General features: G+C 37.8%; 1 protein-coding gene across 7 annotated transcripts in view; it reads left to right on the forward strand.

Annotated features, from left to right (window-relative positions):
- Positions 1 to 15,662, forward strand: part of RELCH (RAB11 binding and LisH domain, coiled-coil and HEAT repeat containing) — a 122,854-nt gene that overhangs the window by 28,695 nt on the left and 78,497 nt on the right. For all 7 annotated transcript variants that reach the window (XM_059894404.1, XM_059894405.1, XM_059894406.1 and 4 more), the window contains exons 6-8: positions 12,232 to 12,435; positions 12,541 to 12,632; positions 13,247 to 13,540. In XM_059894404.1, coding sequence (XP_059750387.1) covers positions 12,232 to 12,435; positions 12,541 to 12,632; positions 13,247 to 13,540 — 590 coding nt within the window. The remainder of the gene's footprint in view (positions 1 to 12,231; positions 12,436 to 12,540; positions 12,633 to 13,246; positions 13,541 to 15,662) is intronic.

Below are 15,662 nucleotides of genomic sequence, written 5' to 3' on the forward strand. Positions count from 1 at the left end.
CACCAAAATGTTTATAATAGAAAAGAAGGAAGATTTCAAATTGATGAAAATCAGCTTCTACTTTAAGAAACTAGAAAAAGAAAACTAAGCAAAGCCCAAAGTAAGCAGAAGAAAGGAAATATTAAAAATGAGAGTGTAAATCAATGGTATAGGCAACAGAAAACAATAGAGAAAAGCTAATAAAATAAAAAACTGAGTTTCTGAGGTTAATGAAATTGGAACACCTCTAGTCTGACTGATTAGGAAAAAGAGAGAAGAAGCAAATTATCAAAATCTGGAATGAGCAAGGTTATATCACTATAAATTTTACTTATTATATATATTTTTAAATATATACCACTGGATTTCTTTTCTTTTTTAAAATATTTATTTATTTACTTACTTATTTGTCTGCGCTGGGTCTTTAGTTGCGGCACACGGAATCTTCGTTGTCACGTGCGGGCTCTTAGTTGGGGCATGCGGGATCTAGTTCCCTAACCAGGGAACGAATCTGGTACCCCTGCATTGGGAGCGCAGAGTCTTAACCACTGGACCACCAGGGAAGTCCCTAAATTTTACTCATATTAAAAGGATAAAATGGGAATGTTATGAGCAACTTTACTTGAAAGAAGACAATTGCCAGAGCTCATTCAAGAAGAAATAGATTTGAAGAACTTTGTATTTATTAAAGAAATTGAATTTGTACTTAAAAACCTTCCGACAAAGAAAACTCTAGGTCTAGATAACTTCACTTGTAAAATCTACCAGGCATTTAAGGAAGAAGTAATACCACTTCTCCACAAACTCTTCTAGAAACTGAAGAGAAGGGAATGCTTCCAAACTCATTCTATGAGACCAGAATAATTCTGATATCAAAGTCAGATAAAAAACATTGCAAACAAAGAAAATACAGGGTCATTTTCCTTGTGAATTGGATGCAGAAATTCTGTATAATTCTATATTTTACTATATCAAATCCAACAACATGTAAAAATGCTAATACATCATGACCAAATGGTTTATCCAAGGAATGCAACGTTGATTTAATCCAAAAATCAGTCATTGTAATTCACCATTTTAAGAAATTTTTTAAAAGAGAAAAAAATCATATCTCAGAAGAAAGCATTTGACATAACATGCATTTCCCATAAAAATTTTAAAGAAATTAGGAATTATGAGGAATTTCCTCAATCTCATAAAAGATATTTACAGAAAAACTATCACTAACATCATGCTTAATGATAAAAGATAAAGAATAAAATAAGGATATCTGTTCTATTTCTACTGAAGATTCTAGCCAACACAAGGCAAGAAAAAGAAATAAAAGGCACACATTTTGGAAAAGAAGAAATAAAACTCTAAATTCACTGGTAATGTGATTGTATATGTAGAAAATCCTGTGGACTACATAAAAAAAATACTATAGGGACTTCCTGCGGTCCAGTGGTTAAGACTCCACGCTTCCACTGCAGGGGGTGTGCGTTCGATCCCTGCTCAGGGAACTAAGATGCTGCATGCTGCATGGCACGGCCCAAAAAAAAAAAAAGATGCTATAGCTAATACGTGATGTTAGCAAAGTTGTAGGATACAAGATCAGTAAACAAAAGTGAATCATATTTCTGTATGCTAGCAACAAATAAACATTGAACTTTTAAAGATACCATTTACAAAAGTATCAAAAAATAGGAAATAGGGAAAAATCTGATAAAGGATTATACACTGAAAACTATTATACATGCTGAAAGAAAGTAAAGAAGACATAAATGGAGAGATATATTGTGCTCATAAATCAGAAGATTCAATATTGTCAAAGTGTCAGTTTCAGCAAATTGATTTGTATTTTCAGTGCAATCCCAATCAAACTCTCACCAGCGTTTTTTTCTGGAGATTAATTAGTTTATTCTAAAATTCATATGGAAATAACATAGTATAGCCAAAACAACTTTAATAAAGAAGAACAAAATTGGGGGACTTCAGCTACCTGACTTCAAGATATTGTAGTTTAGACAGTATCTTATTGGCATAAAGGTCGACAAATAGATCAATAGAACATAATAGAGAGTCAAGAGATTAATTTATGCATAGATAATCTTTTGATGTCTGACAGAATGCAAAGTAAATTTCATTCAGAAAGGACAGTCTTTTTATAGTTGGTACTGGAACATTTTGATATCTATAGACCTCCAAAAATGAATTTCAAACCATACCTCACACCATCTACAAAAGTTAATTCAAATGGATCATAGCTTTAACTTCTAAAACCATAAGGCTTCTAGAAGAAAACATGGGAAAAATTCATTGAAACCTTGGAAGGTGGGCCAAGATTTCTTATATATGACACCAAAAGTATGGTGTTCTTCAGCAAAATTGCTCTCATCAAAATCAATAACTTCTGCTCTTTGAGAGCCACTCTAAGCAAATGAAAAGGTAAGCCATAGATTGGGTGACATATATGCAAGTAACATATATGATAAAGGACTTTATCCAGAATATTTAAAGAACTCTCTAAACTGAATAATAAGGAAACAGCCCAATTTTTAAAAGCATGGACAAAAAATTTAAACAGATACTTCAACAGAGAACATATATGGATAGCAAATAAGCACATGAAAAAGATGCTCAGCATCTTTAGTCATTAGGGAAATACAGATTAAGTCACAATGAGAATACCATAACACTTAATAGAATGTCTGAGACTGTACCAAGTCTTGGCAAAGATGTGGAGTAACTAGAAATCTCATCTTTGCTAGTGAGAATGCAAAATGGTACAGTCACTTTGGAACACTTTTTGGCAGTTTCTTTAAAAAGTTAAAACCTTCACCACCTATATGACCTGGTCATTCCACTCATGGATATTACAATCCAAGAGAAATGAAAGCATATGTTCATACAAAGACTCCTACACAATGTTCACAGCAGCTTTATTTATGGTAGCTAAAATCAGGGAAACAACCCAAATATACAAGAGCAGGCGGTTGAATAAAAAATTTTAACATATCCTTATAGTAGAATACTACACAGCAACAAAAAGGAATGAACTGCTGACAGATACAACAACACAGATCAGTGTGAAAATCCTTAATCATTAATCTGGGTGAAAGAAACCAGACAAATATAGTACTTGCTGTATGAATTTATAAAAAATTCTAAGAAATGTAAACTATTATACAGTGACAGAAAACAGATCAGTATTTGCCTAGGAACAGGGCACATGTGAGGAATAAGAGGGAAGGATTACAAAGGGACCAAGAAAACCTTTGGTAATGAACAAGTTCATCTTGTTGATTGTGGTCATCTATTCAGGGGTATACACAGATGTCAAAACTTATCAAATTGTACATTTTAAATTAGCTCGTGGATTTAAATCATGCAGTTTATTGTGTATTAATTATATACCTCAGTAAAGCTGTTTTTTATGAAAGGCAGTGGAAGTGCTCATCAATAACCTGTTCTTTAACCATTAAACAACATTTAGTGGTAATTTCAACTGACCTAAAAGCAGAGCTATATAGAGCCCTCACTCCCCTCATGTTTAGTCTCTAGACAAAATGTAAGACTTTTTGCCCTGTTTTATTTTTGATCATATACCCCAATTTTACCCTCTTAGTGGCACTTATCATTACCTGCAATTACCTCTTGTCTCCCTGACTAGACTATAAGTTTCTTCAGGGTAAAAGAATCTCTTGTTCATCTCTATATCTGCATGTATAGTAAAACTCCGTAAATATTTATTGATAGTTTTCTCATATTTTTATCTGCATGCAATCATTGTCTTACTGTTCTTTGCTTCCCTCCTACCAGTTCTTTTATAATTTTTTACTTTCTATCCTTTCTTTCTATTGTGCTATGTGAAATTTTGTTTTTATTGTAAATAAGCGTTCTGTGTATTTTCAACTTCTTTCAGAATATCCTTTTTACTTTAAATACAACTTGTCTCTTCACTGAGGACCCTGTTTCCCCTATTTTCCAAGTACGAGATGGTGGTGCCTCTCACACTCTAAAACCAGGATGTTTTCTCCTAGGATGTTTTCTCAATTGGAACATACACTTTGACATTACAACAAAATTATGATTATGTTGAATTTTCAAGATATTAGCAATAAGGGGAATTCCCTGATGGTCCAGTGGTAAAGAATCCTCCTTCCAGTGCAGGGGACGTGGGTTCGATCCCTGGTCAGGGAACTAAGATCCCATGTGCTGCGGGACAACTAAGCCCATGCGCCACAACTACTGAGCCTGCATGCCTCAAGCTACAGAGATCACGCACTCTGGATCCCGCACGCCAAAACTAGAGAGAGAAAAAACCTGCATGCCACAACTAGAGAGAAGCCCAAGTGCCAAAACGAAGAGCCCGCACGCCACAACGGAAGATCCCGCGTGCCGCACTAAGACCTGATGCAGCCAAAAAAAAAAAAAGATATTAGCAATAAGGAAAAGATAAATTTCAGGGGAGGAGCTTCAAGATGGCAGAAGAGTAAGACACAGAGACCACCTTCCTCCCCACAAATACATCAGAAATACATCTACATGTGGAACAACCCCTACAGAACACCTACTGAATGCTGGCAGAAGACCTCAGACCTCCCAAAAAGCAAGAAACTCCCCATGTACCTGGGTAGGGCAAAAGAAAAAAGAAAAAACAGAGACAAAAGAATAGGGACAGGACCTGAACCACTGGGAGAGAGCTGTGAAGGAGGAAAGGTTTCCACACACTAGGAAGCCCCTTCGTGGGCGGAGACTGCCGGTGGCAGAGGGGGAAGCTTCGGAGCCGCGGAAGGGAGCGCAGCAACAGGGGTGTGGAGGGCAAAGCGGAGAGATTCCGCACAGAGGATCAGTGCCGACCAGCACTCACCACCCCAAGAGGCTTGTCTGCTCACCCGCCGGGACGGGTCGGGGCTGGGAGCTGAGGCTCGGGCTTCGGTCGGATCCCAGGGAGAGGACTGGGGTTGGCTGCGTGAACACAGTCTGAAGGGGGCTAGTGGGCCACAGCTAGCTGGGAGGGAGTCCGGGAAAAAGTCTGGAGCTGCCAAAGAGGCAAGAGACTTTTTTTTGCCGCTTTGTTTCCTGGTGTGCGAGGAGAGGGGATTCAGAGCACCACTTAAAGGAGCTCCAGAGACGGGCGTGAGCCGTGGCTATCAGCGCAGACCCCAGAGACGGGCATGGGACGCTAAGGCTGCTGCTGTCGCCATCAAAAAGCCTGTGTGCAAGCACAGGTCACTATCTACATCTCCCCTCCCGGGAGCCTGTGAAGCCCGCCACTGCCAGGGTCCTGTGATCCAGGGACAACTTCCCCCGGAGAACACATGGCGCGCCTCAGGCTGCTGCAACATCACGCCGGGCTCTACCTCCGCAGGCTCGCCCCGCACTCTGTACCCCTCCCTCCCCCCAGCCTGAGTGAGCCAGAGCCCCCGAATCAGCTGCTCCTTTAACTCCATCCTGTCTGAGCGAAGAACAGACGCCCTCAGGCGACCTACACTCAGAGGCGGGTCCAAATCCAAATCTGAACCCCGGCCGCTGTGCGAACAAAGAAGAGAAAAGGAAATTTCTCCCAGCAGCCTCAAGAGCAGTGGATTAAATCTCCACAATCAACTTGATGTACCCTGCGTCTGTGGAATACCTGAAGAGACAAACAGTCATCCCAATTTGAGGAGGTGGACTTTGGGAGGAACGATATATTTTCTTTTTTCCCTTTTTCTCTTTTTGTGAGTGTATATGTGTTTGCTTCTGTGTGATTTTGTCTGTATAGCTTTGCTTTTACCATTTGTCCTAGGGCTCTGTCTGTCCGTTTTTTGTTGTTATTGTTTTATTACTTAAAAATTTTTTTCTTAATAATTATTTTTTATTTCAATAACTATTTTATTTTATTTTTTTAAATAAATTTATTTATTTATTTATTTTTGGCTGTGTTGGGTCTTCGTTTCTGTGTGAGGGCTTTCTCCAGTTCCGGCAGGCAGGAGCCACTCTTCATAGCAGTGCATGGGACTCTCACTGTCGCGGCCTCTCCCATTGCAGAGCACAGGCTCCAGACGCACAGGCTGAGTAGTTGTGGCTCACGGGCCTAGCCGCTCTGCGGCATGTGGGATCTTCCCAGACCAGGGCTCGAACCCATGTCCCCTGCATTGGCAGGCAGATTCTTAACCACTGCGCCACCAGGGAAGCCCCTATTTTATTTTATCTTCTTTTTTCTTTCTTTCTTTTTTTTCTCCCTTTTATTCTGAGCCGTGTGGATGACAGGCTCTTGGTGCTCCAGCCAGGCGTCAGGGCTGTGCCTCTAAGGTGGGAGAGCCAAGTTCAGCACACTGGTCCACAAAAGACCTCCCAGCTCCACGTAATATCAAACGGCGAAAATCTCCCAGAGATCTCCATCTCAACGCCAAGACTCAGCTCCACTCAACGACCAGCAAGCTACAGTGCTGGACACCCTATGCCAAACAACTAGCAAGACAGGAACAAAACCCCATCCATTAGCAGAGAGGCTGCCTAAAATTATAATAAGGCCACAGACACCCCAGAACACACCACCAGACGTGGACCTGCCCACCACAAAGACATGATCCAGCCTCATCCACCAGAACACAGGCACTAGTCCCCTCCACCAGGAAGCCTACACAACCCACTGAACCAACCTTAGCCACTGGGGGCAGACACCGAAAACAATGGGAACTACGAACCTGCAGGCTGTGAAATGGAGACCCCAAACACAGTAAGTTAAGCAAAATGAGAAGACAGAGAAACAAACAGCAGATGAAGGAGCAAGGTAAAAACACTCCAGACTAAATAAATGAAGAGGAAATAGGCAGTCTACCTGAAAAAGAATTCAGAGTAATGGTGGTAAAGATGATCCAAAATCCTGGAAATAGAATGGAGAAAATACAAGAAACGTTTAACAAGGACCAAGAAGGACTAAAGAGCAAACAAACAGTGATGAACAACACAATAAATGAAATTAAAAATTCTCTAGAAGGGATCAATAGCAGAATAACTGAAGCAGAAGAACGGATAAGTGACCTGGAAGATAAAATAGTGTAAATAACTACTGCAGAGCAGAATAAAGAAAAAAAAATGAAAAGAATTGAAGACAGTGTCAGAGACCTCTGGGACAACATTAAACACACCAACATTCAAATTATAGGGGTCCCAGAAGAAGAAGAGAAAAAGAAAGGGACTGAGAAAATATTTGAAGAGATTATAGTTGAAAACTTCCCTAATATGGGAAAGGAAATAGTTAATCAAGTCCAGGAGGCACAGACAGTCCCATACAGGATAAATCCAAGGAGAAACACGCCAAGACACATATTAACCAGAGTATCAAAAATTAAATACAAAGAAAAAATATTAAAAGCAGCAAGGGAAAAACAACAAAAAACACACAAGGGAATCCTCATAAGGGTAACAGCTGATCTTTCAGCAGAAACTCTGCAAGTCAGAAGGGAGTGGCAGGACGTATTTAAAGTGATGAAGGAGAAAAACCTACAACCAAGATTACTCTACCCAGCAAGGATCTCATTCAGATTTGATGGAGAAATTAAAACCTTTACAGACAAGCAAAAGCTAAGAGAATTGAGCACCACCAAACCAGCTTTACAACAAATGCTAAAGGAACTTCTCTAGGCAGGAAACACAAGAGAAGGAAAACACCTACAATAACAAACCCAAAACATTTAAGAAAATGGGCATAGGAACATACATACCAATATTACCTTAAATGTGAATGGATAAATGCTCCAACCAAAATCCATAGACTAGCTGAATGGATACAAAAACAAGACCCGTATATATGCTGTCTACAGGAGACCCACTTCAGACCGAGGGACACATACAGACTGAAAGTGAGGGGATGGAAAAAGATAATCCATGCAAATGGAAATCAAAAGAAAGCTGGAGTAGCAATTCTCATATCAGACAAAATAGACTTTAAAACAAAGACTATTACAAGAGACAAAGAAGGACACTGCATAATGATCAAGGGATCAATCCAAGAAGAAGATATAACAATTGTAAATATTTATGCACCCAACACAGGAGCACCTCAATACATAAGGCAAATGCTAACAGCGATAAAAGGGGAAATCGACAGTAACACAATCATAGTAGGGGACTTTAACACCCCACTTTCACCAATGAACAGATCATCCAAAATGAAAATAAATAAGTAAACAAAAGCTTTAAATGATACATTAAACAAGATGGACTTAATTGATATTTATAGGACATTCCATCCAAAAACAGCAGAATACACATTCTTTTCAAGTGCTTATGGAACATTCTGCAGGATAGATCATATCTTGGGTCACAAATCAAGCCTTGGTAAATTTAAGAAAATTGAAATCGTATCAGGTACCTTTTCTGACCACAACGCTATGAGACTAGATATCAATTACAGGAAAAAATCTGTAAAAAATACAAACGCATGGAGGCTAAACAATACACTACTTAATAACCAAGAGATCACTGAAGAAATCAAAGAGGAAATCAAAAAATACTTAGAAACAAATGACAATGAAAACACAACAACCCAAAACCTATGGGATGCAGCAAAAGCAGTTCTCAGAGGGAAGTTTATAGCAATACAATCCTACCTCAAGAAACAAGAAACACCTCCAATAAACAACCTAACCTGACACCTAAAGCAATTAGAGAAAGAAGAACAAAAAAACCCCAAAGTTAGCAGAAGGAAAGAAATCATAAAGATCAGATCAGAAATAAAGGAAAAAGAAATGAAGGAAACCATAGCAAAGATCAATAAAACTAAAAGCTGGTTCTTTGAGAAGATAAAACAAAATTGATAAACCATTAGTCAGACTCATCAAGAAAAAAAGGGGGGCTTCCCTGGTGGCGCAGTGGTTGAGAATCTGCCTGCCAATGCAAGGAACACGGGTTTGAGCCCTGGTCTGGGAGGATCCCACATGCCGCGGAGCAGCTGGGCCCGTGAGCCACAACTACTGAGCCTGCGCGTCTGGAGCCTGTGCTCCGCAACAAGAGAGGCGGCGATAGTGAGAGGCCCGCGCACCGCGATGAAGAGTAGCCCCCACTTGCCGCAACTACAGAAAGCCCTCGTACAGAAACGAAGACCCAACACTGCCATAAATAAATAAATAAATAAAATTTCTTTTAAAAAAAAAAAAAAAAAGAAAAAAAGGGAGAAGACTCAAATCAATAGAATTAGAAATGAAAGAGGAGAAGTAACAACTGACACTGCAGAAATACAAAGGATCATGAGAGATTACTACAAGCAACTATATGCCAATAAAGTGGACAACCTGGAAGAAATGGACAAATTCTTAGAAATGCACAACCTGCTGAGACTGAACCAGGAAGAAATAGACAATATGAACAGACCAATCACAAGCACTGATATTGAAACTGTGATTAAAAATCTTCCAACAAACAAAAGCCCAGGACCAGATGGCTTCACAGGCGAATTCGATCAAACATTTAGAGAAGAGCTAACACCTATCCTTCTCAAACTCTTCCAAAATATAGGAGAGGGAGGTACACTCCCAAACTCATTCTACGAGGCCACCATCACCCTGATACCAAAACCAGACAAAGATTTCTCAAAGAAAGAAAACTACAGGCCAATATCACTGATGAACGTAGATGCAAAAATCCTCAACAAAATACTAGGAAACAGAATCCAGCAGCAGATTAAAAGGATCATACACCATGATCAAGTGGGGTTTATCCCAGATATGCAAGGATTCTTCAATATATGCAAATCAATCAATGTGATACACCATATTAACAAATTGAAGGAGAAAAACCATATGATCATCTCAATAGATGCAGAGAAAGCTTTTGACAAAATTCACCACCCATTTATGATAAAATACCCTCCAGAAAGTAGGCATAGAGGGAACTTTCCTGAACATAATAAAGGCCATATATGCCAAACCCACAGCCAATATTGTCCTCAATGTTGAAAAACTGAAACGATTTCCACTAAGATCAGGAACAAGACAAGGTTGCCCACTCTCACCACTATTATTCAACATAGTTTTGGAATTTTTAGCCACAGCAGTCAGAGAAGAAAAAGAAATAAAAGGAATCCAAATCAGAAAAGAAGAAGTAAAGCTGTCACTGTTTGCAGATGACATGATACTATACATAGAGAATCCTAAAGATGCTACCAGAAAACTACTAGAGCTAATCAATGAATTTGGTAAAGTAGCAGGATACAAAATTAATGCACAGAAATCTCTTGCATTCCTATACACTAATGATGAAAAATCTGAAAGTGAAATTAAGAAAACACTCCCCTTTACCATTGCAGCAAAAAGATAAAATATCTAGAAATAAACGTACCTAAGGAGACAAAAGACCTGTATGCAGAAAATTATAAGACACTGATGAAAGAAATTATAGATGATACACCCAGATGGAGAGATATACCATGTTCTTGGATTGGAAGAATCAATATTGTGAAAATGAGTATACTACCCAAAGCAATCTACAAATTCAATGCAATCCCTATCAAATTACCAATGGCATTTTTTACGGAACTAGAACAAAAAATATCTTAAAATTTGTATGGAGACACAAAAGACCCCGAATAGCCAAAGTGGTCTTGAGGGAAAAAAACGGAGCTGGAGGAATCGGGCTCCCAGACTTCAGACTAAACTACAAAGCTACAGTAATCAAGACAATATGGTACTGGCACAAAAACAGAAATATAGATCAATGGAACATGATAGAAAGCCCAGAGATAAACCCACACACCTATGGTCAACTCATCTATGACAAAGGAGGCAAGGATATACAATGGAGAAAAGATAGTCTCTTCAATAAGTGGTGCTGGGAAACCTGGACAGCTACATGTAAAAGCGTGAAATTAGAAAACTCCCTAACACCATACACAAAAATAAACTCAAAATGGATTAGAGACCTAAATGTAAGACCAGACACTCTAAAACTCTTAGAGGAAAACATAGGAAGAACACTCTTTGACATAAATCACAGCAAGATGTTTTTTGATCCACCTCCTCGAGTAATGGAAATAAAAACAAAAATAAACAAATGGGACCTAATGAAACTTAAAAGCTTTTGCACAGCAAAGGAAACTACAAACAAGACGAAAAGACAACCCTCAGAATGGGAGAAAATATTTGCAAGCGAATCAATAGACAAAGGATTAATCTCCAAAATAAATTAACAGCTCATGCAGCTCAATATTAAAAAAACAAAAAACCCAATCCAAAAATGGGCAGAAGCCCTAAATAGACATTTCTCCAAAGAAGATACACAGATTGCCAACAAACACGTGAAAGAATGCTCAACTTCATTAATCATTAGAGAAATGCAAATCAAAACTACAATGAGGTATCACCTCACACCAGTCAGAATGGCCATCATCAAAAAATCTACAACAATAAATGCTGGAGAGGGTGTGGAGAAAAGGGAACCCTCTTGCACTGTTGGTGGGAATGTAAATTGATACAGCCACTATGGAGAACAGTATGGAGGTTCCTTAAGAAACTAAAAATAGAACTACCATATGACCCAGCAATCCCACTACTGGGCATATACCCTGAGAAAACCATAATTCAAAACGAGTCATGTACCACAGTGTTCATTGCAGCTCTATTTACAATACCCAGGACATGGAAGCAACCTAAGTGTCCATCAACAGATGAATGGATAAAGAAGATGTGGCACATATATACAATGGAATATTACTCAGCCATAAGAAGAAACGAAATTTAGTTATTTTTAGTGAGGTGGATGGACCTAGAGTCTGTCATACGGAGTGAAGTAAGTCAGAAAGAGAAAAACAAATACCGTATGCTAACACATATATATGGAATCTAAAAAAAAATAATAATAATGGTCATGAAGAACCTAGGGGCAAGACGGGAATAAAGACGCAGACCTACTAGAGAATGGACTTGAGGATACGGGGAGGGGGAAGGGTAAGCTGGGGCAAAGTGAGAGAGTGGCATGGAGATATATACACTACCAAATGTAAAATAGATTGCTAGTGGGAAGCGGCTGCATAGCACAGGGAGATCAACTCGGTGCTTTGTGACCAGCTAGAGGGGTGGGATAGGGAGGGTGGGAGAGAGGGAGACGCAAAAGATATGGGGACATATGTATAGGTATAACTGATTCACTTTGTTATAAAGCAGAAACTAACATACCATTGTAAAGCAATTGTACTCCAATAAAGATGTTTAAAAAAAAAGATAAATTTCAAAAATGCAAGATAAAACTGCCACATAGATTTTTTTTATATTATTATTTTTTATCTTTTAGGATTTTGAACTATGGGATGATGTAGGGTTAAACATTCCAAAGCCTCCAGACTTACTGCAACTCTACCGAGATTTTGGAAATCATCAAGTGACTGGGAAAGATCTTGTGGATGTGGCCAGTGGTGTAGAAGAAGATGAATTAGAGGCTCTGACACCAGTTTTAGGCAACCTTCCTCCAACCCTTGAAACTCCTCAGACTGTAGAGGTGAGAGGTATTAACTAAGTAATTCAGTCCACAAAAAGTATTTAAACCGCATAAAAGCATACTATGAGATCTTGAGTTTCTGTTTTTCTCCCATTTTGATTTTAGAACTCCTTGCTAGTAAAGAAATTAGAAGATAAAATTAGTTTATTAAATAGTGAGAAATGGTCTTTGATGGAACAAATCAGAAGACTTGAAAGGTTAGTACTTTATCATTATTTCTAAAAGACCTCAAAGTTTTTAAAGAAATTGACAGATTATATAAATATATAAAATAACATTTCAGTTGTAAGACATAATTTTTCATATCCTAATACTTCTGGAAAAAAGTCTTATAGTTGCTTATATACTTAAAGTGTCCTTTTCCCCCAAAAAAAGTTGTTAAGTCCCCGTAATAATAATGTAATTGCATATGTCTTGGAACCAAGAAATAAGATATCTTTTATTTTCTCCAAATTATATCAGTAGTAATAAAATAGCTTCTTCACATTAGTGTTGTACATATTTCCCATTCATTATTTCATTTAATTCTTAATTCTGTATAATTTTCCCCATTTTGCAAATGAAGAAAGTTAAGTGCTAATCCAAAGCATAGTTTATAAAACCATTTTTATGCTTTATAAGAGTTTGTAGCTGCACTTCTAGGTATATGAGGCATCAGTGTATATGGTGCAGAAAAGATTAATCAGTTGCCAAACCACTTTCTATTAATATGTTATACTTTTAAACCATTAAACCCATTATGAGGTTTATGCTATTACCAAAGTTTTAAAAAATACAGTTATTCTCTGATAATTTCTCTTTCTTTCTACAGTGAAATGGACTTCCTCAAAAATGAACACTTTGCCAGCCCTGTAGTTTGTGACTCTGTTCAGCCTTCTTTGGATCAGTCTTCCCACAAAGACTCTGGAGACAGTGGACAGAATTCAGTTATAAATAGTTCAGAAAAGGGAGAAAACAAGGATATCCATCTTTCAAAATCAGATGAAATTGATTCCAGTATTCCTAAAGAGAATTTCCCAAATTCTTTCCCCAGGAGAGAAAGAGAAGGAATGCCATCTTCTTCTCCATCAAATAAAAACACAGTCCATTTTGATAAACCCAATAGGTTAGTATGCATCCTGTGTTTTGAAATGCATCTTTCAGCTATTTAGAACATTGTCAAAATAGAAGAGTTTCAATTCTTATTTTGCAGGTTAGATGTATGAATTTTTATGTTTGGCATGAACTTAACACATAGCAAAGTCCATGTCACCAAAAAAAAAAAAAAATCACAAGTAATTACTAAGTTAAATTGTATTAACAAGGAATAGACCATAAATGGGATAGGTCCTATCTTAGCCAAGTACTTAAACCCATAAATAATATGTATGTTTTATGTGCTGTATTTTACCCAGTGCTTTTTACCTTTTCTGTATTCTACAGTCATTATCAGACTCATTAGAAGGTTTTGGTACTGAATAGTTGCCTGTACTAAAGAGGGGATTAGCTATTAATCTTAGGCCTTTTTCCTGTGTCTGCTTCCATTACTAATATTGTATCATTAATATTCTCTTAATTCATTTAGTTTTTATTGGATCGCAGTGATTGAACTCAGATGACAAAAGCACGGTCCCTTGCCCGTCATGATTATGTTTTCTAGTAGAGGAAACAAAATGTGTTTAAAATTATTTTACATTTTAATGTGAAAAATGTTAAGAAAGGAACATTTACTGAGTTCTTTTTTATATGTCAGGCACAGTTCTACATGCTTTATGTATACTAACTTAGTTAATCCTCACAAATTACCCTGTGGTGCATTCTGAGCCACAAAGCCATGCTTCCTCCTCCTCCTATTAAATGGAAGAATATTATACCAAGTGTTAGGATGTAATAGGAAAGCATGACTAATTTGTTTTAAAGGTACTCATTATTAGTGAGAAGTATTTGATTTTTTTTTCCCCAAGCAAATCTTTCCCCTCATGTGCCACAACTTTCTGTGTACCTGCTTAAGTGTGTGTGTGTGTGTGTGTGTGTGTATTTTTAGGTATTATGGGGGTTGAAATAGACACAGCCCAATCCTCAAAGTGCATTTAATCTAATATGGTTAAGATACAGTCATAAAAATGATACTCAATAACAGTGGCATTCGTAATAGTTCTTAGTGTTTAGGAGTGCTTCCATATATCTCCTTTGATACACCAAAGCCACTCTCTGGAGAAAGATGACTGTTAAATTTCTTCAACTAGTTTTTTTAGCTCTTAACTATATGTCAGGCAGTCTTAACGAGGAGTGTAATGGTAACCAAACATATGATCATCCCTTCGGTTACAAACCTTACAGTATGAGAGAGGCCAACAGACAATTATTATAAGTATGAAGAGTAGTAATATAAGAGAAGTTCACTTTGCTTTGGGAAGACATAATCAGGGCACCTAACCTAGTCATCAGAGCAGGAAAGATTTCAGGGAAGAAGTGTTATCTAACTTTAGACCTGATGACTAAGTAGCAGTTAACCAGACAAAGAAATAAGACGAAGTCTTCCCACTAAGAGAGAACAGCATGTGCAGGGAGAACACTGTGCACTTTGGGAGCTAAGAAGAATTTATTAAGGTTGAAGCAAAGAATGCAAGTGAGAAGAATGACAGGAGATGAAGTTGGAGAACTAAGCAAAGACTAAGTCATATAAGCCGTGTTAACTCATTTTAGAGAGTTGGGACATGATGGCATCTAAGTTTTAGAAAGAGTCCTCTAGGGTAGAGGTAATTGGAGGGTAGCAAGACAGGAAGAAAGGAGACTAATAGGATATCTATTGGAAGAATCCAAGTAAGAAATGATTGAATTTCCTGTATTAGAAAGAAGTGGATAGATTTATAAGATAGTTAGAAAGTAAGAGATTGATTGGATTAGGAGATTAAAAGAAAGGGAAGGATAAAGGCTTTCTGGCTTGGGCAATTGGATGCATTATAGCTCCCTCCACTGAAAGAATATGGGAGGGGAAACATAACGAGCAAATAGGCTTAAGCTTTGGCACACTAACTCCACAATGAGATGTTACTGGGGCCACTTTGTGGTGTATACTAAATAACCTCTATTATGTAACTTTGGTGTTAGCCCTTTTCTTTGTAGATAGAGCAAATAAAGTACAACTCATAGTTATAATATTATGAATACTATTACGTAGAGACCAGTGTTGTTTTAAAAATGTAAATATTTTAACCTTTTTTATTAAACATAAATAGGCTAATATT

This window comes from Balaenoptera ricei, chromosome 14, assembly GCF_028023285.1.
Source record: "Balaenoptera ricei isolate mBalRic1 chromosome 14, mBalRic1.hap2, whole genome shotgun sequence".
NCBI classification, from domain to species: Eukaryota; Metazoa; Chordata; class Mammalia; order Artiodactyla; family Balaenopteridae; genus Balaenoptera; species Balaenoptera ricei.